The sequence below is a fragment of the Brachyistius frenatus genome, unplaced genomic scaffold, assembly GCF_029030835.1.
Source record: "Brachyistius frenatus isolate BFR_SWC_R1_liver_20210118 unplaced genomic scaffold, ASM2903083v1 Contig_45, whole genome shotgun sequence".
Classification (NCBI taxonomy): Eukaryota; Metazoa; Chordata; class Actinopteri; family Embiotocidae; genus Brachyistius; species Brachyistius frenatus.
The window spans coordinates 2,483,575-2,509,742 of NW_027210644.1; the positions used below are offsets into that span (position 1 = coordinate 2,483,575).

General features: G+C 41.2%; 2 protein-coding genes across 2 annotated transcripts; one reads left to right on the plus strand and one right to left on the minus strand.

Moving 5' to 3' along the window:
* Positions 1 to 2,966: 2,966 nt before the first annotated feature.
* Positions 2,967 to 15,050, minus strand: sypl2a (synaptophysin-like 2a). The gene is made up of 6 exons (XM_069703260.1): positions 14,771 to 15,050; positions 14,441 to 14,515; positions 8,659 to 8,774; positions 7,050 to 7,245; positions 6,280 to 6,453; positions 2,967 to 4,768 (listed from the first exon to the last, which is right to left on the minus strand). The coding sequence occupies exons 1-6, from the start codon at positions 14,783 to 14,785 to the stop codon at positions 4,643 to 4,645; spliced, it is 702 nt and encodes a 233-aa protein (XP_069559361.1). The 5' UTR covers positions 14,786 to 15,050; the 3' UTR covers positions 2,967 to 4,642.
* Positions 15,051 to 19,575: 4,525 nt separating this feature from the next.
* On the plus strand, positions 19,576 to 26,114 carry fbxo42 (F-box protein 42). Its single transcript, XM_069703262.1, has 10 exons — positions 19,576 to 19,710; positions 20,579 to 20,858; positions 21,028 to 21,144; positions 22,269 to 22,403; positions 22,984 to 23,137; positions 23,231 to 23,341; positions 23,805 to 23,901; positions 24,064 to 24,120; positions 24,219 to 24,335; positions 24,433 to 26,114. Exons 2-10 carry the CDS (start codon positions 20,585 to 20,587, stop codon positions 25,495 to 25,497), a joined length of 2,127 nt encoding a protein of 708 aa, XP_069559363.1. The 5' UTR covers positions 19,576 to 19,710; positions 20,579 to 20,584; the 3' UTR covers positions 25,498 to 26,114.
* Positions 26,115 to 26,168: the final 54 nt, after the last annotated feature.

The following is a 26,168-nucleotide window of genomic DNA, read 5'->3' on the forward strand; positions in this document are numbered from 1 at the left end:
ATCACACGAAGGCCTAAATGGTTTTTATTTTTATTTAAAGAGAAAGCACTCGGGCTAAACTAAATTCCACCTAAAAGTCCACCCTAGTTAACAGGGTTCACCATCCTTGACAACAAATAGAAGAATAGTGCAAGTTAATCTTGCCAGAAAACTGATGTTGGCCTCCTGTTGAGCCTGAATCCCTCACAACTTCTACTGTGCAGTACATGTTGTTGTACCCATACAGTACACTCCATGAACTAGATGTGGCTTTATTATCCAATTTGCACAGTGAAAACAACCACGGGTCTTTCATGGCCCCAGGGTAACTGTGTCAGGTAGTTAGTTTTATTGGAAAGCTTTATTTTTGGAGTATGCGCCACATGAGCTCAATATAAATTAAATTGATTCACACAGACAGGCACATATCAATGTGTGTGTACATGCAATAAACGCTAACTACAGTAGTAAAAGATGCTCAGTGACATGATCTGCTATCTGTCTGTAAAGAGAAGACGAGCTGTAAATTGCCTGCTTTTCTTTCCCCTGTTGGTAATCCAGTCTTTGGAATTGAAGCTAAGCCTCCAGAAGATTTCCGATTTCTCTTCCTCTCTGTTGAAATGGGCAGATGCAACAGTAGGAATACCTCTTCACTATGTGTACTGTGCAAAATACTGTCACCAACTACAGTCTCAAAAATAAACATGACCACAGATCACTTGTATAAAAGTTATACACATTCTTCCAAATGCTACCATTCCCAACCACAAATATACCATACTGTCGTCATATAGCTGCATCAACCTGAGGCCCCGGCTGTTGGTCTCATTTCAAGTTTTGGCATGCAGGGAAACAAAATGTTGTGTCTTGTGGACAATAGTGCAACACAGAGCAGACAGCCCCACTGTTTTAACATGGTGATCAGAAGTCACAGGCCCACACGCGATCAGCTTCCTTGATCCTAATCCCTGTAAGTGGTTAAGCTAATCAGAGCCGCAAGGAAACGACAACAGTTCGCTGTAAAGACGTGTAACTGTGTCTTTGTCAACCCGTAGATGATGTTCACTAAAAACACTAAAATGCTATCTTTTAGTATCACGTACATCATTTACATAGTTTTAGGACTAGCAACAGTATAAAACTTTGATTCTAAGTTTATAGTACATTATGCCTTTTATCCTTTTTTATAGTCCAGAAGGTGATGTGCAGTCTGGTAAAATATGGTCACAATCTCCCCTTCCGCTCCTCAGCTATGGTATTGAATAATGGACAGAAAAGAATAATAATAATTTCATCCCATCAGATATTTGGATGAAATATGGTAATAATTAAGATATAAATTATTGAGTTTTGTCAAAAACATGTTTTGTGAGGTCACAGTTACCTTTGACCACCAAATTATAATCAGGCCATCCTTGAATCCAACTGAATGTCAGTGACACATTTTTTTTTTAATTCCCTCGAGGGATTCTTTCGATATCACATTTACAAGAATGGGACAGACGTAAGGTCAAAGTGACTGTAACCTCTGACCATACAAATGTAATCATTTATTTGTTGAGCCCAGTTAAGTGAATGTTTGTGTCAAATTTGAAGACATTCTCTGAAGGCCTTCCCCAGATATGGTCCTCACAACCATGCGTTGATGTGAGGGGGCAGTGACCATGACCTTTAACTCCCAAAATCTAATCAGTTCACCTTTGTTATCAAGTGAATATTTTTGCCGAGTTTAAAGACATTCCCTCAAGACATTCTTAAACAATATTATTGGGCAACAACGCAACAGATGGGTGGATCAACATACCACTAAACACAGCAGGCTGAAACATCCGGCTGGAACTACAGTGGGTCTGGTTATGGTGCTTACCCGTGTTGATGGACAATGTATACTTTGGCAAACATACTGCCTGATTCGATCGATCGGAGGACAGAGACTGAATTTCTTTTTTTTAAAGTCTGCAATCAGACAAATTCTGAATCTGTTCTGCTTTTCATACGTGGTAATAAACAGCACTGTGGAAACATTTCAGGCACTTTAGATTTTTCGATTCTTGGTTGTTGGACAAGAAGTGATCAAAAGGTGTTGTTAAACTTATCTCTAGACATTTTGGTAAAACTCAGATCCATAGCAGTTTATCCAAAACATGTACAGGATTATCAACAACCCGAGAGACATGTGCAGTGACTGCTACAAGCTGATGCATCAGGAATGGGTTTTAGATCGGCTTCGTGTAAATCAAACTGAGACAAGTTTCATGTTTTTCCAAAAACCATGAGAACTTTGAACAAACGCGCAGTTTGTCTTGTGATGAATTCGACTTTTAACGTGCATCTGTGGTGTTTGTTTGTAGCTGCCACAAATTGACGTTTCACGGGAAAATGAAGCATTTTAAATCAAACTGAAAAAAGCTCTGCATCACCAGGGAGGTGTCCTAAAGAACTATAAGAAGGCTGCAACAGATGGTGAGGCCCCCCACGCAGGCCTGATCTCTGCATCATGGAGTCAGTCTAGATGACATGAAGTGACAGAAAGAGCGGTTGCCAGTTCTCCAAGATGCTGAACAGCCTGCCTTCCTGTATGAAAGTGTGCCAAGGAGAAGTTCTGCTGTCTGAAAGGCAAAAAGTGCTCACAGTCAACACTGATCAGATTTGGGATGTTTCTCTTTGCCGCTTTTTGAATGAAGTTTACTGATAAACTAAAACCAATTTATAACCTTACTTTCCTCACAGTACTCCACAGAAAAGATCTTGGGAGTCTTTCCTGTTTTATCAATCCAAGCAGACACATTCAGGCTTATCTTTGAAAACGCAGCATTTACACAAGCTGTTGGAAAAAAAAACCATCAACACCACTTTATATGTGTAATGTGCAAAAACACTTGACATGGAGTTTGAATGTGTGTGTAAGTACTGTGGGTGAGAGATGAACAGCTACCTGTGAAGAAACACACTCTGCAACGATTAAGAAAGGAGACCGAATCCAGCAGTTGCAGCTCTCATGTTTTACAAGTGACAGTACAGATAAACCAAGCACACACAAGGAATAAAATACAGAAAGTTCAAAGTCAGTAATCAATTACATAAACATCCTACACGTCACTGTGCTCTAATCAAACAAAGAATGATCTTTTAAAATTGATCTTACTGTGCCTAATTTCAATAAGATGTGTTCAAAATATATTACTTTACTTGTAGTGACTGAAACAGACCCTCATTTATTGCATACAAGGGCAACAGCCCCAACAACGTATTGATGCAGTTACTGAAAAGAGATCATTAGATTCCTTAGTGCAACACAAACCGTCAGAGTGTTGACAAAAAAAATGATCAACAGTTTCTCCTAACAACAGCAGGAGTTCAGTACAAAAGCTTACAACATATGGAAAGTTACATTTAGAGAAGAACTACAGGCAGGAGTCAGAAAGAAGTACAGCAATCAGTCTGGAAACTGCATTTTGTCTGTGTTATTTGGAACCATTTGTCAGAACAACATTAAGCCTGAAGCTCCTCAGTGGCACGGTCAATTTAACAGTAAAAAAAACAAAAAACAAAGAGAAGTTGCACACTCAAACTTTGCCTTTGACAAGAACAAAAACCCAACACTGGTTTTCAAAATATTCACCGGACCAACTAATGTAGATAAAAGTACATGTGAACTGTATATAAATAAAGTTGCTGCACGTCACCTTTTCCAAAAGACAGTTGAAACAAGGACGACTGTTAGTGTTACGAAGCAGACTGTGAGGTCATGACCCACAGCTGCAGGAGTAAACCTGTAGAGCCTACCCCTTCAGGAACAAGACACTGTAAAGCTTCATACAGGGCTCAAAAGGACACTTTCAAAATAAACATCTGCTTACCCATTTGAAGTGCAGGGCAGTGCAGAAACTGTAGTGTAGTGCAGACTGTAGTGTGATTTTCCTTCTTGCGTACATTGTGAAACTGAAATATCCATAAGGTTCTGGTGAGGTGCCGTGAGGTGAGGTGAGGGGGGTTCCACAGAGGAAGACTTTAGAAATTAAGGAGAGTCTTCTAGTCCTGATATCAGCTTTTTCTTCAACTAAAGGAAAATAGTTTCAACTTATTTTGAACTTCGGGCTGCAAGTGATCATTTTAAAACTGAAGTGACAGACGTGGAGTAGCATGAAGGAAGAGCAGGACGCTACCAGACTCCTCCTCTGTGCCTTTGCTCCCATCTAAATCTTTGCTTCTGGATGTTTCTTATGGCAACACTTGCTTTTATTGGATGTGGATACAAATTAAATCTTTTGTCCAATTCCTTGGCTGGAGACCAGCATTTCTTACAGCACAATTTCATCACTAGGAGGCTCCCTGGAGGGAGACATCATGGAGGACAAGGTGCTAACATGCTGATGCACTGCAGGCCTGCTGCTCTGAACTACACGTTCAGCTCTGGTTTGTACATGGCGTCGAAACATTTAGTGTATTGACACGCAGTGTTTTCAAGGCTCAAAGAGATAAACCAAGTGTTGATCACTACCTGAAGTTAAACACCAGTGTTGGGATTTAAAGGGGGAATTTATGACAGTTGCGTTCCTTTTTTTTTTTCCATTCCTGCAGGTTAACATGAGAGACCATTGGGGGGTATTAAGCATTTCTCTGTGGGTACATGGCTATGCTTGAGGACCCTCAATGATACTTGTTAGGGCCCAGGGGCACCACCTTCCTCCATGGTGGCTGGTGGGTTGGGATCCTTGTGGAAAGGAGTCTCCTTGTAAATGAACCAGCAGTTACCTGCCCACAGGATCAAGTTCAAAAAGCCAAAAATCTATAGAGAGACAGGAAAAGAGAACAGATGTTTACTGCGTGCTCCGGAAGCTCATCTTGGTCAGTTTTTGTTGATCGGGTGGTGCTCATTTTGAACAGGTCATTTCTGAGGGCAGTTTGTGCAGGAGTTGCCTTTCACTGAATTACATTCCTTTAAATGAAGCCATACACTAAAATCATATTGTCCCCCATATTGTAATATTAACAGAAACAAACACACACAAAATTGTTTTTTGTCCTTTATGAAGTTTCTTAAATGTCACAAATTATTGACAATATATATATATATTCTTTTTTTTAAATCCATCAAGATGTATATATATATATATACATATATATATATATATAGCCTGATATAGTTCACGTTATTCTGTTTTATCTTGTACTCGGTCAACTTCCTCACAGAAAGATCCATTTTTATGCTCCAGCTCTGCTTTAAATGATCTGATCCATGAATGGCATACAAACTGATTGCTCCTCATCAGATACATTTTCATCTGCAGCGCTGTTGCCATCACAACCCTCCAGTATCTATGAAGCTGCTGCTCTGAAGTAAACCTGACAGGCTGCATCATCATTCTATTTATTCACCGTAACAGTGAAGCAACACCTCCATCCAGAGGTCAAACTGGGAAACACAAAATTACCCATCATCACTTGTATCAGGGAGCCCAACATTTATATGAAAGAAGAGAGATTGAATTAGACAATCGTGTAAAACTATGAAACACTCTGGAGCGCTTTGCAGTAAACACTGAAATCTGAATATTGGAGACATCGAAATGAGGTTTAAAAAGAAGTTAGATGTGCAGCTCTACACTTACACAACTATCAATAAATGTTGGAAATGAAAACTCAAAACAATTACTGCATTTACATGTTAATTTAAAGTGCATCCCAAAAATGGAAAATTAAAACTGGTACAAATTGCAAAATTCAATTAACTCACAATGTATTTTACATGGTTAACATTGCCGCAACAAATAGTGAGACACACCCAGTACTTTTCAATTTTAGGAAGATCACAGTTATAAACTTCGTACAAATAGCCTTTTGCAACAGATTAGCATCTCCTGCCAACCTCAGGACCTCTCCTTTTTATATTTTTAACACAGATGACTAAATACACCACTGGAGTGTGGCTGATAATAGATTAGTACAGGTAGTGCCATCTGAGTCGCAGCGACACGGTCAGCTGGTTTGAGTCAAGCTGAGATGGGCCGGTTCACACTGCTTCAACTTGTTCAACATGTTTGCAACTGATCAGTGTAATCTAGAAACCCAAGTTGTCCTGCAAAGTGCAAGAATGCATTTCCTGTTTTTGTGCACCAGCGGCAAACTCCTGATGACTCTGCGTCTCTCCTAAATCCCCGAGCAGATAGAACGATTTTTATAAGGCTATAAAAGTTGATCAAATAAAATTCCTCAAAAATGTCCACAATGAGAATTTTGTGTTTTTACAGAAGAAGTTCATCAAGTTTGAGGCAGCTGCTGCCATTCAACCCGACTTACCACAGAGGCGTTGAGGCGGCCCATGGAAGGAAACTCTCCTGGATGACAGATATCTTTGCACGACTCCACCAGGTGATTGGGGTTCGTCGCCCATTTGACGTCAGTCAGGCCTTTTCCCCAGGCGGAGGAGGACACAAGCCACAGGAAGGCAAAAGCACCAGTCACCACCAGGTCCTGACAGGAGAGAACAGCAAACACTGTTTGACGCACATCAGTATCGCATCAATACTCAGAAACCTTTTAGTTCATGTTACACGTAAAAATGATCTGCTAAATAAAATGAGCTGATGTCATTCATAGAATGATTTTAAAATGACAACGATTTTTACTTCCAATACACCGTCAGGGAGGACTCGTCAAAACGGTGCCTGATCCTCAAGTACTTAATCCTCTTCACTGCTAGTTAAACAAAGCATCTCAATGTAAAAGGTCTAAGTGGTAGAAAAATTGAATTTTAACAAAACATGCAGTTTCTGACCATTTAAATGAAGACAAACAAAGATAAATAAAAAAAGATTATGACCTTTAAGTGCACATGTTGGGAAGGCGATATAACAATCGAGGCAGTTGCCTGTTTTCCTAAACCTGGACCCGTTTTACACTAAATTAGATGAGAAGACTTATTGCAACTGAAGTGGGAACAAACAATACCGCTAAAACTGAATGAGGCAGGCCGTCGGCCGTCTCAAATGTGTGCTTCTGGCTGCTAGTGTGTAAAGAATTAGTGGCTATAAACAAAGCTCACTGCTGGCCGGACGATGTGCACTCACTATGACGGGAGCACGGCTGGTCTGACGGTAGACGTTCTGGTAGCCCAGGTAGAGGATCAGCGTGGCGGTGCAATAAAGGAACCCGAGCACGCCGACAGACACGAAGAACTCCGCAGACGAGGAGAAGTTGCCCTGCAGGAAGGCGTCAGTTGAACTGCTGTTACATGTCGGGATCTTGTAGTGGTATGCTGACAACCTGGAGGGGTAGAGGGCACCTTCGTCAGAGGCTCTGATGGCTCTTGTGTTTGTACTGTGTGATTTCCAGAGAAAACATGTCCTCACCTGGGTTACTCTTCTATCCAAGGAACGCAAGAGGAGAGAATTTGAAAGGATTAAGATGTTAGAAAGACTGCGTGCAACCGTTAAACAGAGCTGATCGGAGGGCAGATTATTCATGAAGGCATTTGATAGGAAGTGGGATTTTACATTTAAAAATCCAGTCTTTTTTTTTTTTTTTTTTTTATATGTTTAGGGGCTCCATGGAGATTTTTTAAACTCCATCCTCATCCACGATGCACACGTACAGAAGGACGCACATGTGCACGCAGGTGACAGGCAACGCATTGCTACTAATGGTATGGCACTATTCCAATTATCAGCTGGTGGTAACTTGCTAGGAAATACTCTGAAGCACCAGTAAAGGACAGAAAGAAGAAGAGTTATGAAAAGACATTTTTAAACCCCTTTGATCAGATTAGTGCTCGAAACAAGTGGAGAAAAAAAAAGAAAGAAGAAAGCTTGCTTAGGTGAACAAAAATAGACGCAAAACCCTAAAAATGTAAATATCACTATAGCCTAATCTCAAAGTGTCCAAATTACAAACATAACTAATGATCAAAGAGAAGGGCACAAAGGCAGTAAGACACACTTGTTCTGCTTCCTCGACCTTGTTTCTGCTCAGCTCTCTGATGCTTGCAGCTCTTGTTTGCTCCATTCCTACCGACCAAGTCAGCCAACTACTGATAAATTTAATGTTGGCACTATTTATTCTACTGCCGAGCAGTGTGAGCGCCATTGACTGTCTTTATTGACTTTTAGTAGGATTTATGGTAGTGATATAATAATGCTATCATGTTATTGGTTCACACAGCAGTGTTCTCCGAATGTATTACTCCATTAAAAAGGTATAACAAACAAGTAAGGAATTAGATTTTGTCTCAAATCAATGGTTTTGCTTACATTTTTCACACCATGTCATATTGCAATTTAAAGATATTCTCATTGTGATATTGATATAAATCATACGGTCAAGCCCCATTTTTATATTGGATTGAAATGTAGAGGAGTATGGGAACATTTAAAACAGCACAGTCAAGCTGGTATTTTGTGGCTCAGAGGTCTTCTGACAGCATTATGAGTCAGCAAGTGTTGCGCTCAGACTTGTTGAGATACAAAATAAGCTCTTCAATAGCATACAGCAACAGGAGATCAACTAGATGTTTAACCTGTTGAAGTCAAGTGACCTAACACTTTTTAATCACCACATGATGGCAGTAATCTACATTTGGATTGTTTGCCAACTGAAAAAGGGAGAAAGATCTGCAGCTCTTTGTCTTTTATTGGGTGTAGCAGTAATTGGCAGGACATAACAGCAAAGACTAGGTTGTACCTGAACGGGTAGCCAAACGTCACATTCTGCGTGTCCTCGGTTGTTGGGCATTTGGCTGTAAAGTGGGTTGTCCCAGAGTAACCTCCTGTGGTGGCGAAGGCAAAGATGGTGAAGACCTGTTGAGGGACAGAAATATAAAACAGTCGGGAGTTTGTTGGACTGACAGGCGTTTCGAGCTACCTTGATTTTTGTTTTAGAGGAAAAAAAATAAAAATAAAAAACTTTATTGAAGCAAAGCTGCAACATTGCCTTTGAGGATCAGAGGGAAACTTCTACATTTAAGACAACATAAAACTGAAACCATGATGCTTTCCCTTACCATAAAAAACAGATCTGATTTTCTGACCCTCTGAACTAACTTCCCCACAGTTACTATCGCACTGTTGCCTGCAGTTGTCACATCCTTCTTCCACATAGGAAACTCCCTCCCTCTCAGAGCAGAAAGCAAACATGGCCTTTAAAACATGAAGCTGACAAACTGAACCAGTCAAGCTCTTAAACAAGTCATCCTTTTACAGTTTACAGGCAAATGTCAAATCCTGCAACTTAAATACAGCAGAGAGTAAACCATTTGTTTCTAGTGGACTAATGTGTGCTCTCAGGTAGGACTAGACTTATCCATACTGGGCTGATGGCAGATGTTTTGTCAACATCTGATTTGATGGTCATGATATTACTTGATTGCATTTTTACTAACAAATTAATATTGTAATCGCACAAAGTTTTCTATATTGAAAAGATCAAAACCAACAAATAAAGTATCCTAAAAACAAATGTATGTGCATCTTATTCTGATGCGTCTTAACTGTTTGTGAAAATAATTAAAAATATCAGTGATTTACACCGTGCACTGACTAACATGTGCAACACTATACAAATACAGTACTGTACTTGTTGCACACTCCTTGGCAGATATTTTTTTGCTTTATACTCAAAACCTGGAAAAGAAAACACATGCTATATCACCACGTTACAATATCCCAAATCTAGGACCTTCCCTCATAAAAATAATTAAAAAAGCATAAATATTAAATTCAAACAAACTTTTAAAACAGCGCTGATAAGACAATAGAAGACTTGAACAAAACTACTGTATATTTACTGTGAATTGGTGATTTATTGTGTTTTTTCATAACGCAAAAGAATGACTGTCAGCAACAAATTTTTTTCAAGAGAAAAAAAAAAAAGCTGATATCTTCAATTATGCTTACAGGGAGCCACCAGCAGGAAAAGTGGAGAGCAGAGAGGCAGCCAGACCATTTCCTCCGACCTGTAACATGAACTGACAGTGCAGACAACTGGGATGCCAGTCAGAGGTTAAAAGACAGCCAGTCAGTGCTCCTCTCAGGCACATTTCTCAGGTGGAGTTCAGCAGCAATGCCGAAAAAGATGTGAACAGCCTGTCTTCATGTGCAACACTGACAGACCCAATAACGCTGAGGTCGGGCCGAAATGTTGTTGCAGACCTGGACTGGACTCAAACCTAAACCAAACAGGCAGGGTTCAGCTTGTGCCAAAAAAATTTCAGGCCCACCGGGCACCATGCGAGTGTGCAATCCATGTTGTGTGAAAAGAAATGCCAAACGGCTCGGCTCTCATATAAACCTCAGAAAGACCTTGTAAAAGGTGTTTTGTCAGTAAATCAGGCACAATGCTGTGGAGAGCCTGGCTGCTGCTGTTTCATCCTATTTTTAAGGGAAACGCATTACATGCAAAAATAGAGAGACAACAGGGAACAGAGCAGAGATGGATTTCATACCGCAGCGCTCTGTCAAATAGCAAACAACCGCACACGCTGTAGACATACATGGAACCAGTATTTGGAAAGCAGGAAGGAAAATGTGTTTCATTCAGGCTCAATGTGAGCCTTATATCTGAAGTTTTTCAATATTATTGTGGTGCTTATATCAAGTATCAAATATTATTCATGTTCATACAGTATGTAGGCTTAAACTGCTTATAAGATGTGTTTAAAATGCCCCCTCAGACTGTCATAACAGTGAGCACAGTAAAGCCTGTGTTTTTTTCATTATTCACAAATGGCTCTTAATTTAAGATATGTAGTGAGTTTATTAAGTATTCAGAACCCTTCAGCTTTTGTACATTTGATTGTGTTGCAGAGTAAATATCACATGGATCAAACTCGATCTACACTGATTAGACCCTAGAAACAAAGTGAGAACATATTTTATGAAATGGTAAAAGAGTGGGGTGTCCCGGCGGTGCAGAGTTTACCACGGTTCCCTCACAGTAAGAGCTGGGGTGAGCTCCGGGATGATGGTGCATATTTGATCAAAATCAAAGTATCTTGGAACATTTTGACCAGTCAAAAGCACTGGAGAAAGATGTCGCCTTGTTTTGGGTATGTAATCCTTTAATTTGACTAAAAGTCTTTTAACTGACTTAAATGATATTTTAATTTCTTCTTAATATCTTATTTTTAATGTATTTCCATGTCTCTCTAAAGCACTTTAAATTGTGTCAGCATTGTGCTATGGAAATACACTTTCCTTGGCATATATGAATAAGCACTAAAGTAGCCTGAAGTACACTGTGTGACCACTGACCACTGACCTCCCACCGCCCCCCCCCCCTCCCTCCGGGTACATCCTTCCTCCAATGAAAAGCTTCTCATTAAGGCACGTGATTCTTGCTTCCGTGTTTTCTCTCGAGAATTGTGTCCTTTGTTCACTTACGCCCACTCTACTGAGGGACATTCCCAAATCATCGGGATCCTTTTCAGCTATAGAACACTTGTATACAGTGGGCCAAAACACGGGCCCAAGCAACGAGGTGACCAGCCTGCAGTGGTGGGGTAAAGACAGCGAGATAAACAGCACAAGCACACACGGAGAACAGGGGCGCAGTATTTAGGAAGCATCAGGCCCACTGAGGAGTTTCGAGAATGGGTTTCATCTTTCAGGTATCTCTGGATCTCCACGACATTTCTCAGCTTTCATCTCAGCCCTGTTTGACCCACCCAGGCCGATCTGACAGCACCCCAAATAAACCCCTCAGACAGGGGAAGGGTTCCCACAGCCCGACACATTCCTCTCTACCGCTCCCGGTCAGGGAGTGGCAGGACAGATAGAAGGCAGCGGCAAGTCACAAGCGTTTAATAACGACCTACGATAAATTTGTTTACAGCACATCAAGTACATGGATGGCAAAATTCACACGATCAAACCCAGCAGGTCACGACTGGCTCTTTGACACCGTGTTACTGGCTAATGTCCACGTTTACACACTCCCCTGACATTGAGGAACATTTTTCATTATAAACATCATCCGAGAGCATGTAGAAAAGTGAGGTGGGCTGTCTCTCCCAGCACCAAAGAAACGAGAGCCTCACCTCTATTTCAGCCTTGGCACACTAACAACAAACTGAACATGCCACAGTTAAAATCCTCTGGGATGCAGCTGTGAATCCGATTTCAAAACTCAAACATAGAAACATGAGAGCAAAGATCTTCGAAGAAAAAACCCACAACAACAACAACAAGACTTCCAACCAGACAAACACACTTCCACATGGAGCGGGAGACCTTTTCACTCACAAGATTCTGACAAACAATTGTTAGTAAATAGCAAAAACCAAATAAAATGCACTGCACAAAACATTGATGGTAAATCTGGGACCTGCTGCCCGCACTACGTACGACAGACACAGCATTTGTGACCTCATTATAATTTTTTTCAGATGCACGTTTTTAGTGTCGGCATGAAGGAGCCAGATTTAAATCTCAAATCTGTTCATTTTAGACAGAATCGTACTTCGGCCAAGTTCTTGTACGACAGTTTGTCTTAGATGGCATTTAACTTCTGAATAGCTGGCGTCTTTTGCTGAATTAAAAAGAGATCTGTACAAAAACACGTGTTGCTCAAAGAAAAAAGGATTATTTTGGCATAAAAACTTAGAAGGATAAGATATATTCAAAACCGTCCTCAGTCAGGAGTTTCAGGCTTTGTTCAGACCGACATCAACCCTCAGCCGACTACAACATGACTCAAAACATACCTGGCATGTGTCTCTGGCTCCAATGTATGTAAACTTGTGTCTGTCTGATTGTTCTTTGATAATTGAACAAGCTTGACCAGCTGTTCACCAATATGGTGGTTTGGATCTTTAACCGGAAAATGGTGGGAAAATATCCGTTTGTCTGAACAAACTGGCCGAAAGCAGCTCGTACGTCAGGTAGCGACAGGATGACCTTGACATCATCTATTACATGCATGTGTGCAGCGTACTTATACCAGTGCATCCCAATGATTTTAGTATTAATTCATATTAACAGAAAGCAATAGAGTCGGATTACTTTCTGAGTGCACTGCAGATACAGAAATGCTCAACTTGAGGCTTCAGTCAGTGCATGGGTTTATACTTGCAGCACAACTTCTTTAATAAACAGAGGTTACTGTTTATTCAAAGCAACTGTTTAAAATTCCAACTGATAAAGCAGCACAGGAGTTCATGAACTGATTCCCACAGCTGCAGCTTTCAAATGTGGTTGTGGTTAGAGCATTGGAAGTTGCGTGCATTGTGCATAGTTGCCATTGAAGTGGTTAAGTTGCGAGAGCATCATTGCTAGGCAACAGCAACATAGATGGTTTCTTGAAGTTGCAGGGGCTAACAGTTCAGCAAGTTAGCAGGCGGGTAACGTAATGCAGGATACGCAAAGTCATAACAGACGGAGAAGATGGAAAACGACGTTGTACGCCTAAAGTCACAATATATGAAATTACCAGTCAGTTAAAAATGGACTTCCATATCCTCCACCATATTCAGAAATCATGAATCACACGAACTTTTTTTTGTTAACACTGTAAACACAACACAATTGAAGGCAGCAAGTAGTAGTTAATGTCATCAATTACACCTGTGCTTTTCATGTTGACGTCAAAATGTCTCCTTTGGAAAATGTAGACTACCGTCTGTAAACGGAACGACTTCGCAAAAAGAGTCAGACAAGCAAGAAACACGAGTATACACATACATGATGTATACAAAGGCCCGAGATTAGCTAAACTTACCTGCAAGAGGAAACAAAGGCAAACTTTCTGGTTCAACTCTGGCCTTCTTTACTAGTTACAAAGGGTTTTACTTTACTTTTTCATTTTACCTTCAAATAAAGTGCTTTCAATATGCTGGCTAAATTGTTGCCCGGTGTGCATACTGTAATTGTTGACAGTGGAACAGAATACCAGGTGTTAAAAGTCATTTTCCTGGAGTGAAACAGCCCGCTGCACATTTTAATCAGCAACAGGACATGACAGCTCCACGAGCCCACGCCTTAAATACACACAACACTGCTTGTTGTAAGAGTCAATAAATAGTCTTTTTTTTCTTCTTCTTTTTTTTTTTAGTGTGAAGTCCACTCAGGCAAGGTCATTGGCATGAACTCGCACTGTAGTGGTATTTAGAGCATGTTCTCCTGAGCAACACCACATAGGTCCAAAGCTATTTGATTCCCAGCAGCTGGCATTCCTCACAGCAGCCATAGAGCTGCTTCACTTCACAGGGACACCAACTCACATTTCTGCTCTCAGCTCTGCTCACGATGATCTGAAGACACGGTACCAACAACACCACGACCGTGATATCAGGGACTGTGCGTCAGTAGGCAACTCGCAATGTCTGAGAATTTCCAGGTAACCTGTTCAGTGTCCACTCTGATCCACAGCGATCACAATCAAATGTTTATTGTGGAAAAGGTTTTGCAGCAGAAGCTTGACCGTCTCGTTTTGGTTAATATTTTACATGCATTGTAAAATGTGGACTTACCCATTCTAGGACGCGGATGAATCCGAGAGGTTCCTTCAACGGACTCAGATCCAGAGAAAATCCGGACATCGCTTTCTGGTAACGACAAAACAAGGCTGTGTAAAATGACGACTTTTTACGACACACAAGGAGCATTAAAGTCAGCCAGGTGGAAAAAAAAAAAAACAGAAGGCGTTTTCATTAACCACCAAACAACTACCGTCACCTGTTTGTCACCTTGCAGCTCACTGGCCCTGTCCTCGTTAGTTAAGTCAGCCAACCCTCTGCTTAGCAACATGCTAACGCTAACTCGCGTCCACTTGGGAGATCACTCGGCTCATCGGAACCTACCTGAACAGAGTCCATGAGGAAGCGGGAGAACTACCAGAGAGCACTTTGTGTTTCTCGCCTGTGGTTTTCAGTCGGCTGGAAAGCGGGCTTCAAAGTTAGTAGTTTTGCACTCGACCGGTGACATGCGGTTGTCAGCAGAGTAAGTTAGTCGGGCGGCTGACGAGGCTGCTGTCAAACTGGGAACAACTGAACTGCAGTCAAATCAAACGAAAGGCCACGGACACTACTTCCGGTTTTGCTTTTCAAAATAATGTGCTTCATCCTTTTCTTCTTCGCTCTTGTATGTGCAACTCTGTGGTCTTGGCAGATGGTGGTGATGGTGTATTGCCGCCCTCCTCAGTCGAGACATTATCATTGCTAAAACTTTATTGATACAAACTCCTACACCCTCCTACTCCAGGAAATACCGCACATTTACTATATAAACTATATATATATATATATATATAAACATTTTTATATTAAGATCATACAGCATTGACATGTAGTAGCCTAAGTGTTTCCCCTCTCACGAGTTTGTGAGGAAAAATGATTTATGAAAACAATATAAACTCACTCCCACACTTCTTTGGCTGTTTCTTTTCTCTTTTTTTTTTCCTTATGTCATTTATTAATCTGATCATATTCTTAGTTTTTTTTTTTTTCCCCACTGTTCCTGAACTTGTCCGGAATGCACTCCGAGGATTTCCCCGCTATATCTACCTCGTCCTGCCCACCGGAGGAACCGTTCCCCACCGCCCGCTGTCTGTCTTTGCTGCCGGCACCCACCCTAAGTGAGCGCTGACTCGGTTTCTCTCGCCTGGGTTTCTACCCGGTCACACACGCACACCGAGCTTCGTGTTCACTCTGCCCCTTTAAATCCTCCGTGCCCTCACTCACACACGCCTACAGGGGCGATCACTCAGTGATCAGGGCAGGTGAACTCACCTGCTCCACCTGCCTCCTGGGCCCGGATTGGAACTGGGCCCATGGCTGTGTTCCAAATCACGTACTTCCCATAACGCTCACTTATAGTACTCTAAAATTATAATAAAATAGTTAATAGTTATTTTTACTTGAAAATGTGTGTCCTCTGTTTAACGCACACACGATAAATACGCAGATGGCTTATGTCCAACAGCAGCGCGGTAATACTGAGTGATAAATAAACCCTTTTGCGAGGTGTTCTGCGACAGCTGCAGCTTTATGAAGGTAGAGTTGTCATTTTGTAGCATAAAAGACAGCTTTTAGATTAAATTTCTCATACTGCAATCGAAACTCAGGTTTCTTCATACAGATATATCAAGTGAGAATATAATCAAATTCTCCCCTACAAATATGTTGGTTTTGGTCACATCCTTATAAATTTTGCTTATGAAACAAGCCTCTTTATTGTGTCAAAAAGTTTTGAATGTGAATCAGACCTCTTTTGTTGTGAGTCAGAAAGTTTTGCTTTCAACTCGAATCGGACGTAATGGGCAGAATCTATACGCTAATGAATGAGACATGAGTTTCTATTCCACTTTAAGTCAGTATATAAGTATATGCATAATGGTGGTGTGTATGTACATTTGTATGTTTGTAGTTGTGTGAGTCGGGGGAGTTGTCTTTCAGCTGCGAGATGCTGATGAGGACGCCATGATGATAGAAGGGAGGGGGCTTGTACACATGCTATCCTGCTCTCAGTCCCTCGAATGATTTGATTCTTTTTCAAAAAAGATGATAAAATAATTTAGCCTTCAGTTTAATAGTGCTTGCTCTAATCATCTAATCTTTCTGTACATTATTATCCTCCAATTACACATTATGTGCAACATTTTATGAATTACATACCAACACCTCTTCTGAGTTGTTTTGTTACAAATTCTTCAGTGGGTGCCAAAGGGATGAGGTAGGAGTGGGCCAAGTCTTCAGGGGTCGACTTGGAAGTGGGACCTCATGCTATGCATCCCCATGTGGGTCAAAATAAAACAGGACATGTATTTGCCAAAAGCCCATTAAGGTTACTGCTAAAAAAAAATATATATATATATATATATCTGCTATACCTCACTGACAGATTGTGGATAAAGGACAAAAACCAAACTGCCTTTGGCTCGTTCCTTTTTACTACCTGTACAATGCTAGTTACTAATATTATCTATGCTTAGCTATTTGTACTATGCTTAATGGCAATGCTGTCAGTAAGCCAGCTGCCAGTTAACGACAGCAAAACGTGAGATGGCCAAACTTTGCGCTGTCTTGGCGTGAAACTTACACGTTTTCCTGTAGTAGACAAAAATGAAACCTACTGCATGCTTGGAGCCATGTGACTTACAGGGGAAAAAAAGAACAACTTAAGAAATACTGAGTCACATCCTGTATCTGTACCTCATCACCCTGCATTGCAGTCTGTGACTAATGCCATCAATCCATTCCTCCTACTCCTCCTCCTAATAACATTTTAAAAAATGGCATTTGTACTTGGTGTCACAACCTCTGTTGTAGGACAAAACAACGTTTTGCTGTAGTGGACCGGCGTGTCTGTTTCCCACTTTGCCTTGATACTGGTTTGTGACACATTCACACAAAAATCTTTGTTTTTTACTAAGTACCACGATACTGATGTCAGACAGAAGCCATCAATATGTTTACTGTGTGCCTTAAACAGAGGAAAACACGTTCATTTTTGAGTAAAATGAGTAAGCACGTTAGGTGATGCATTCAAATGCTGACCTGTAAGTTTGCGATTTAGGACAACACTACCCTGTTTCTATAGATTGATTAGCCTACTTTATTGATCCACAAACAGAAACTACAGTGTTCCAACAGCCGTTCTTATAAATGACAAAACACACATATCTATATTTAATATGAATCATTTTTGATAAATGACACTACACTGAAAATCAGTTATAGCATATTTTAGGTATATGTATGTATGTATGTATTAAATTGTTGTTTTTTTTTTTTTTTAACCCCAAAATGACATTGGCCAAACTTTTTTTTTGCAGCTCTGGCTCTCAGGCTGCACACCAATGAAGACGCAATGTGAAAGAAAATCATATTGAACCAACTGAGTTGAGCAGGTCTTTCTGATTGTATCACGACAGAGTAAGTCTGCCTAAAGATGCACTGAAGTCCAAAAATGTTTCAATGTTTCCACCATGTTTTGAAGCACATATCATATAATGTGTATTAATATAAATAAATGTCCTAAATAAATGAGTAAACTGAATGTGCCTGTATTTTAAGAAAGGCTGGAAAACAATGTCTGTGGTTTGAGTTGCACATAATCTTAATTCCAAACACGTTAGTCAACGTGTGGTTTAAATGAATACAAAATATGGGAAAAGCTAGCTCTGGTTGTCATTACAACATGAAAATACAGCAGTATACTCATTATTTCTCAGCCCATTCACCAACCAAAACAGACTAAATGTAGACAAACCTTCCTGAAAGAAATCAATGATGAAAACTGGTGAATTATGTTATGGCAATGCTTCATGTCAAAGAACCTGGAGACGTTCCATTTATCCACAGATTTTTATGAAACTTCAGTTCATGGAATTTGCTTTTTATCGAGGACCACAGTAAGAAAAAACACAACACAAAAATGAATCTGCTTTGTACCAGATTTAGCTACAAGTTGACCTGAAGTTCCTTGGCAGGTTAAATGAAACAATATAACAGAGCAAAACCTACTATTTAAGTACTAATGTAATAAAACCTGCACTTACATTCTCACCTAAAATGTCTAAAAGTGTCTCCACCAATAACCACAAATTATTTTACTGACCAATCTTATGGGCTTATGGTGGTGGGCTGTAACTTAGTACATTTACTCATACTGTACTCAAGTATAACTTTGAGGTATTTCTACTTTACTTGAGTATTTCCTCTTTATCCAATTTTATACTTCTAGTCCACTTACTCTCTGTGGCAAATATTCTAGGGTACATCTTTTGTCTGACATCTTTTTCTGACGGTTTCTGACTATTTTTTTCTGAAACTGAATGATAAATTCCTGCATGGACTGAGAAAAATCTGCTACTTTTAAACATAAATAAACACATTTAAATAACTACAGAAGTAAAATGCACATAAAGTAATGTTAATCCACAAACATCATATATCAAAGTAAAACACTGATAGCCAGCATAAAGTACATAGCCTACTTTTACTTTTTGATGGGCTACTTTAAGCACATTTTGTTCATGATAGTTACACATTTTAGCTTGAGTAAGAGTGTGAATGCAGGACATTAACTTGTCGCAAAGTATTTTCGCAGTGTAGTACTTGGACGTTGACTTAAGTAAAGGACCCGAATACTTCATATATATTCAAACTACTTGTTTGTATATAATATATATAGATATATATACTGTACTGTATATACTGTGCATTTTATATTTTATATTTTTACTGCTATTTTACTGCTATTTCATTGCTTTCTATTGTTCTATTATTATCTCATTGCTTCCTGTATGCTGCTGTAGCGAAAAAAGTTTCCCCTCGGGGATTAATAAAGTAACTACCTAACCTAACTTCTTCCACCAGTGGTCTTATTCATAAATTCTCAATCATTTCCACGTCTCAGATTGATTTACTGATTGATTTTTTTTTTGTTGTTCTCCTCCAGCTGATTATATTAGAGAGGTATTCACATTTTATTTATTTATTTTTTTCTAAATTATTATAGTCTGATTCTAACATCACACGCAGCAATCACCCCCACCCCCCAAACAGCTGGTGGAGGTGGGTGGAGGAGGGGGGGGGGGGGGCCCCGAGGACCCACCCTGGTGCCACGGACCATCCGCGGCCGCTGGAGCGCCGCTGCGCTGCGGAGGACGCGTTGCACAGAGCGGAAGATGGCGACTGTGTGGAGGCTGCAGAGGAATCTCCGGAGCTGATACCGGAGAGGTGGAGAGGAAGACGTACACGCCCAGAGCCCTGAAGGAAAAACAACGTCTTTAACAACGGTATTAAATCCACAGAAAAATCCAGAGCGAAAGATTTGACAACATTTCAGGAGGAAGGAGGAGGAGGAGGCTAACGTTAGCAAAGATTATCAGTTAGCCTGTTAGCTGGCGTGGTGTAACGATAGATGAAGCTTGGAAGAAGGACGTGTCGGACAGACAGTGAAGAAGTTAGGGTTTGGTTTTTTTTTCCCCCGTATTTTGGCGAGCACATGTATTTTAAAGGAAATCGGCAGCTGTTAACCCTTTCAAGAGTCATTGCTTGTTAGCTACCGTTAGCTTGAATGCTCATGGTAAGTTAGCTAGCGTCAGGATCAAACATTACATTGAGTAACACGTGCCGGTCGATTAGTGAGGGGGAAATGTGATTTCGTTAAAAAAATAATAATAATTAAAAAAAAAAAAAAAAGGCCATTCTTTGTTTAGCCAAATGAGACATGTCAAAGCTAGATGCGGGTTTCCAAAGATAATTAGCATTAGCAATCGAGTATTTCACGTGTGATGTGATTGTTAATGAAACGAGAGGACCAGCTGATCAGTCTAAAGAAAGAAAGGACGCTTAAAACAATTAATAGAGCAAAAATAAATAACCCTGTCAAGCGCTGAATTGTTTCAAAAATAGTAGATTGATTTACAGCTTTGAGAGAAATTGTGTTTATTTCATTTGTGTTGAAGGATGATTATGTTTCAGTTTCAGGACCAACATGGACAGGATGTACAAAACAAGAGGTTTTTATTACAGTTAAAACATTACATCGTGATCAATGATGGTAAACATGTCCCCCTCTCCCCCCCCCCCCCCCCCACCCTGGTCATCCTGAAAAAAAAAAAGGTACGTACATCACTGGCATGTCTTCTCATGTCCCAACAGACAATAATGTCCCGTTCCCCTGACAATGAAGATGGATACTTTGTTGCCATGGACACAGAGGACGATGGTGCAGAGCCTGCTGGGATAACGGAGATAGTGGAGTCAAAGATGAGGTCCTGTCGACAAGAAGGGGACATGGACGGAGGTGCCAAAGGAGAGGGGAGAACAATGGTGGAGTTGCCAGAGGAAGTCCTTGAATATATTCTGTCCTTCCTCTCGCCGTACCAGGAGCACAAGACTGCTGCGCTTGTATGTAAGCAGTGGTATCGTCTCATTAAAGGTATGTCACTCATATTTCTGTGATGTTATGTAACATTGAATCAGACGGTGGACTGGTTATGAAATATCACAAATTAATGTCTTGTTTAAATGTTCTCTTATGCCTCTTTTGACAAGTAGGAACACTTTTTCTGTGTCCATGTTGCTTACCTGTTTTCTCTCTGAACTAGGTGTTGCCTATCAATGTTACCATGGCTTTTTGAGAGCTGTCCAGGAGGGAAATATCCAGTGGGAGAGTCGCACATACCCATATCCAGGAACCCCTATCACTCAGCGCTTTTCACACAGTCAGTAAATGCCTCTTTACCATGTTTCACAGTATCACCAGTAAACCCTCTTTTTTTTTTACCCCTAAATTCATGTAATTGCTTGGTGTGTCGAAGTGAAGGTTGCACTCTATATCCCACAAGTCAAAATTACAGCACTTCAGTTTACGGATCTAAATACCCTAAAAGTTTAGACATCATTAAAGTGTGGACAAGATTGTGAATTCGGTGCGCAGCAGATAAAATGGCTTCTGATCTGTAAAAGATAAGGGATTCATTAAAATAGCAACATCACACACTAAATTTATAATGTGGTCTGATGGACTTTGACAATGCTTAAAATAGATTGTTTCGTGGACAGCACTCATATTCAACCTTCATTTTCTTTTATCACCAGCTCTACATTTTAAACAGAAACGTTCTTTAATCGTTTGTCTTTTGAGCTTTTAGGCGAATTCACAGACTTAAAAAACCGTTGTTGTCTTTATATTGCTGTTAAATAAATCACCATTTTAACAGTGTAACGATTTGAATCTAGTTTCAGACAAGCTTAACTGTGTTAAGGTCACCTGATGGAGAATATGAGGGCCATTCAAACACTTCAGAGACTTCTCCTGTCATGCGCCAATGCTGCATACCACCGTGATGTGCTCACGTTTATTACCTTTGTGAGTAACTATTCCAAGTTGCATTGCTTAATCAAAAACAGCACCTGACTTAAGCACATTTTTATGAGGAGTTGTTTGGTTACCTGCAACTTCGTGCTGTTCCACAAAAATGTTATGTGCAGTTGGTCCATGGTGACATCGCACATGTAACACGTACCACTGCTCACAAAAGATTGTGTAACTCAGGTGCTGATTTTGATCACGCGATGAAACTTGGCACACTTACTCGCAAAACTTGTAGCTTCTCTGTGCTCCATGCACGTCACTGTGCTGCACTCCGTTAGCGCGTGATGGGAGCAGTCTCAACCTTTCGATCCGCTCTCGTAGTAAAATGATTAAAGAAACTCCTACTACAACTTAACTGTAAACAACAATGTACATACATGTCTTCCATCCACCATTTTATTGTGAATACTCAGTGTTTGCTGCAGTTTTCTGATAATGTGTGGTTGATTTATCTTTTTTTGGGGGTTGCAGGTGCATGTTATTATGACTCAAATCAGTCCATGTATGTGTTTGGGGGTTGCACTCAGAGTAGCTGCAATGCTGCCTTCAATGATCTATGGAGACTTGACCTCAACAGCAAGGAGTGGATCCGCCCTTTAGCCTCAGGTAAGAACATTACAATCTGTTAAAACCAACAGGAAGCAGAAATTAGAGACCCTTTTACAACACGTTGCTTGGGTAACAAGGAACTTCACATGGGGCTTATGTAAGGGGAGCTGTGGGAGAGCAAACTACATTTGTGAATACAATAGTCGGATGCTTATTCGCAGCAGCTGAGTACACAGTATTTGAGGATGTGGTAATATAAGAGAGAAGCACTACTGAAAGTAGATTGAAGTGAGATTATTTTACTGGTGCATATTGCATTTTATTGCTGTAAATTTAGGAGCTCATTTTGTTGAATCTGCATGCTGAGGATAAAGAACTTCATACCTGTCACCTCTTCAAAGTCTATTGTTGGAAATTTAGTCTAGAACATTAAAATATTCACGTTTGCATAATTCTTTTAAACATTTTTACCCATTGTATACGAGGTGAATACAAAGAAGTGTTTCCTAGTGTTGTGTGCCATGTCTCCCCTTTCTGTTCAGCAATTTGTACCTAAGGTATTAGCAAAGCGTAAATATAAAATATTTTTGGGTACATATTTAGCTTTGAAGTTTTGTTTTTTTCTAATTTTTTTCAGGCTCTTATCCATCTCCTAAAGCTGGAGCGACTCTAGTGATGCACAAAGATCTGTTAGTGCTGTTTGGGGGATGGACTCGCCCCAGTCCTTATCCACTGCACCAACCAGAACGTTTTTTTGATGAAATCCACACCTACTCTCCTTCAAAGAACTGGTAAGCTGGATTTCAGAGAGTAGAGATATGACAAATGATGGCCTAGTTACATTCGTATCTTTCTCTCACTTCTTCGTGTTTTTTTTGTTTTAGGTGGAACTGTATAGTAACAACACATGGACCTCCACCGATGGCCGGCCACTCTTCCTCTGTAATTGGAAACACCATGGTAGTGTTTGGGGGATCATTAGGAGCACGTCAAATGTATGAAGATTTTTTAATTTTTAATTGATTACATAATTTAAAATGCATACACACAGTGTACATTGAAGCTTAAATCTGTACATTTTTGGGTATTAAAACTACAGCAGCAATGGCGAGCATGTAGTTTGCAACCTCGTTGGTAGATGGTTAAAATGTTACTGATTTCTGAGATGTCAGATGATCAAGTTAATGATTTAGGTGGTATACTGTCATCACCTCAGTACAGCCACAGCCCAGTACAACAGGAAAACATAAAGAACATGTGTGACACGTAATAGAAACCTCAACCAAGATGGTGATTTAGCACACCCCACTATAGAAATGGATTTAATGGTATTTGAAGGCAGATTATTACTTGTTTCATCTTGAAATCTTGAACTTTGTTAATTGGAATGTATCACTGAATTAAAACTTTGGCTGTCACGCTTCATAATGTTGTTGTCCCTCTGATGGTTTGGATCAGGAGTAATGAAGTCTGGGTTCTGGATCTGGAGCAGTGGTCCTGGTCCAAACCACCCATATCTGGCCCGTCACCACACCCGCGAGGAGGCCAGTCACAGGTAAGGAAATGATAATAGCAATAAAATAATCAGTTCTAAAGTTTTTATTTGAAAATTTTCCATGGACTTACAAGAATGTATCACTGAATTGTTGTGCTGGAAACCCACACTTAATATTTTGTACATGAAACAAAAGATACACTCAAAATGTTCTGCTTTTAGATCGTGATAGACGATCAGACGTTGCTCATCTTGGGAGGCTGTGGTGGCCCTAATGCAGTAAGTTTATATTTTTGTACTTAATAATGAGAACATCCTGTCTGTAACTTCTTGCCATTCTTGGGTTTTGACTTATCTTCTTGTTTTGTGTATCAAAGCTCCTTAAAGATGCATGGCTTCTCCACATGGATGCACCACCATGGAGATGGCAGCAGTTGCAGGTGGAAAACGAGGACCACGGAGCCCCAGAGTTGTGGTGCCACCCAGCTTGTAGGGTAAGTGTGCGACTGAGCTGTCACTGCGGTAGTTTCCATTCCGTAAAACCGTCAATCACTAATGTGTCTTCTTCTAAACTTGTTCCTTTACCACAAGGTGGGCCAGTGTGTGGTGGTTTTCTCCCAGGCTCCATCTGGCCGGGCACCGCTCAGTCCAAGTCTTAACTCTCGGCCCTCCCCCATAAGTGCCACACCTGCCCCTCTGGGCCCTGAACCGCCTTCCCTGCGCTCTCAGTCTCCCGTACGGAGCGGGGCCGCTGGTGTTGTTCTGGGAGCTGTTGAAGAGGCTCCTTGTGTGAACGGCCGATGGGGCACTCTGAGACCTCGTCCTTCAGCCAGAGGAAGCGCCAGAGACGGGAGCCCATCGTCATCCCAACAGCAATCTCCTTCACAGGGCCCAGAGAGCCCTCCTCTTCCTCCACTTCCTCCCTTATTAAATGGATCCTCCCCTTCACCTCGGACCAGCCCCTCCCAGGCTGCATCTCCTCCCTCTCGCCCTCACCTTCCCGCCTCCACAGACTATGGCTGGGACTCTCCCCTCTCTGCCGCTCACCATCCCGAGGTTCCCAACACGAACGGCCTGCATACACCTCCCTCAGGCTCCCCGTGCACTCCTCCTGGAGGGGTGTCCCCCGCTGCCTTACGACGAGGGCTGGAGGCAGTGAAAAACAAATCTTCCTCATCTTTACCGTCTTCATCGTCATCGTCTTCCCTTCAGACACAGGGGGCTTCTCCTGGTGGAGGAAACGGCGGAGGAGGAGGAGGAGCGGGTCCTCCAGGAACCCCTCCGTCATCATCCTCCAGCCCGCCACAGGCTGCTGGAGCCGACGGACACGCTATCCCACCTATTGCGCGGCGTCTCGGTCATCACCCGCCACAGAGCCTGAACGTAGGGAAACCTCTGTACCAGTCTCTCAACTGCAAGCCCATGCAGATGTACGTGCTGGATGTGTCCCGGGCCAAATCTGCCGCGGTGGTGTCCTGGAGAGTTTATGGGAATGGGACTCCCGCCGCGGTTACAGGACCACCGGAGACCAGCCTTCACACCGTGGTACAAGGCAGGGGAGAGCTCATCATTTTCGGGGGCCTCATGGACAAAAAACACAACGTGAAGTACTACCCTAAAACCAACGCCTTGTACTTTGTACGCGCTAAAAGGTAATGTAGCTGCGGGCGGGATTGGGAGGACAGATGCTCCACCCTGTGACCAGACAAGGGAACTGACACACAAGGCCTTTTACCTGTAGGAAGGATTATGAGAAAAGAGCATAATCGTTGCTAGATGTTTCACTTCAGAAATTCACTATTCTCCCTTCTGCCTACTGCAAGCATTCAAAGGAAAACACTTTAACTACACTTTGATAAAACTTTTGCTTGAACGAGAATCCTGATTGTAGGTGTGTGAGTGTGTTTGTGACTGCAGTGATTAGAGAGGACCGGATATTTTTTTTTTTGTTCCCCCAAAAGGTGAACAACCAAACGATAACATTTCTGTTTGTCTGTGCCACCTTCCTCTGAACTCTTGAAAAGAGAGAAACTCTAGAAGAGTGGACGCTCTTGACAGAAACAGTTGACGACTACCTTGCTTTTTGTATCACTCTTTAAGCCTGCAATGTTTACATTGAAAATCGTGTGAGTGTGTGTATGTGTGCGTGTTTGTGTGCGCATGGTGGTGGTTAAAAGTTGTTGACTAATGTGTGTCGGGGGCCATGGTGGCTGAGATGTGGCACTGTACTATAAAACATAGTTAAACAATAAAGGCCTCCATGTCTGCTCTGTCACGGTCTTACATTTCTTATGTGTCTGCTGTCTATCAAGCACTGCTGCTTTTGT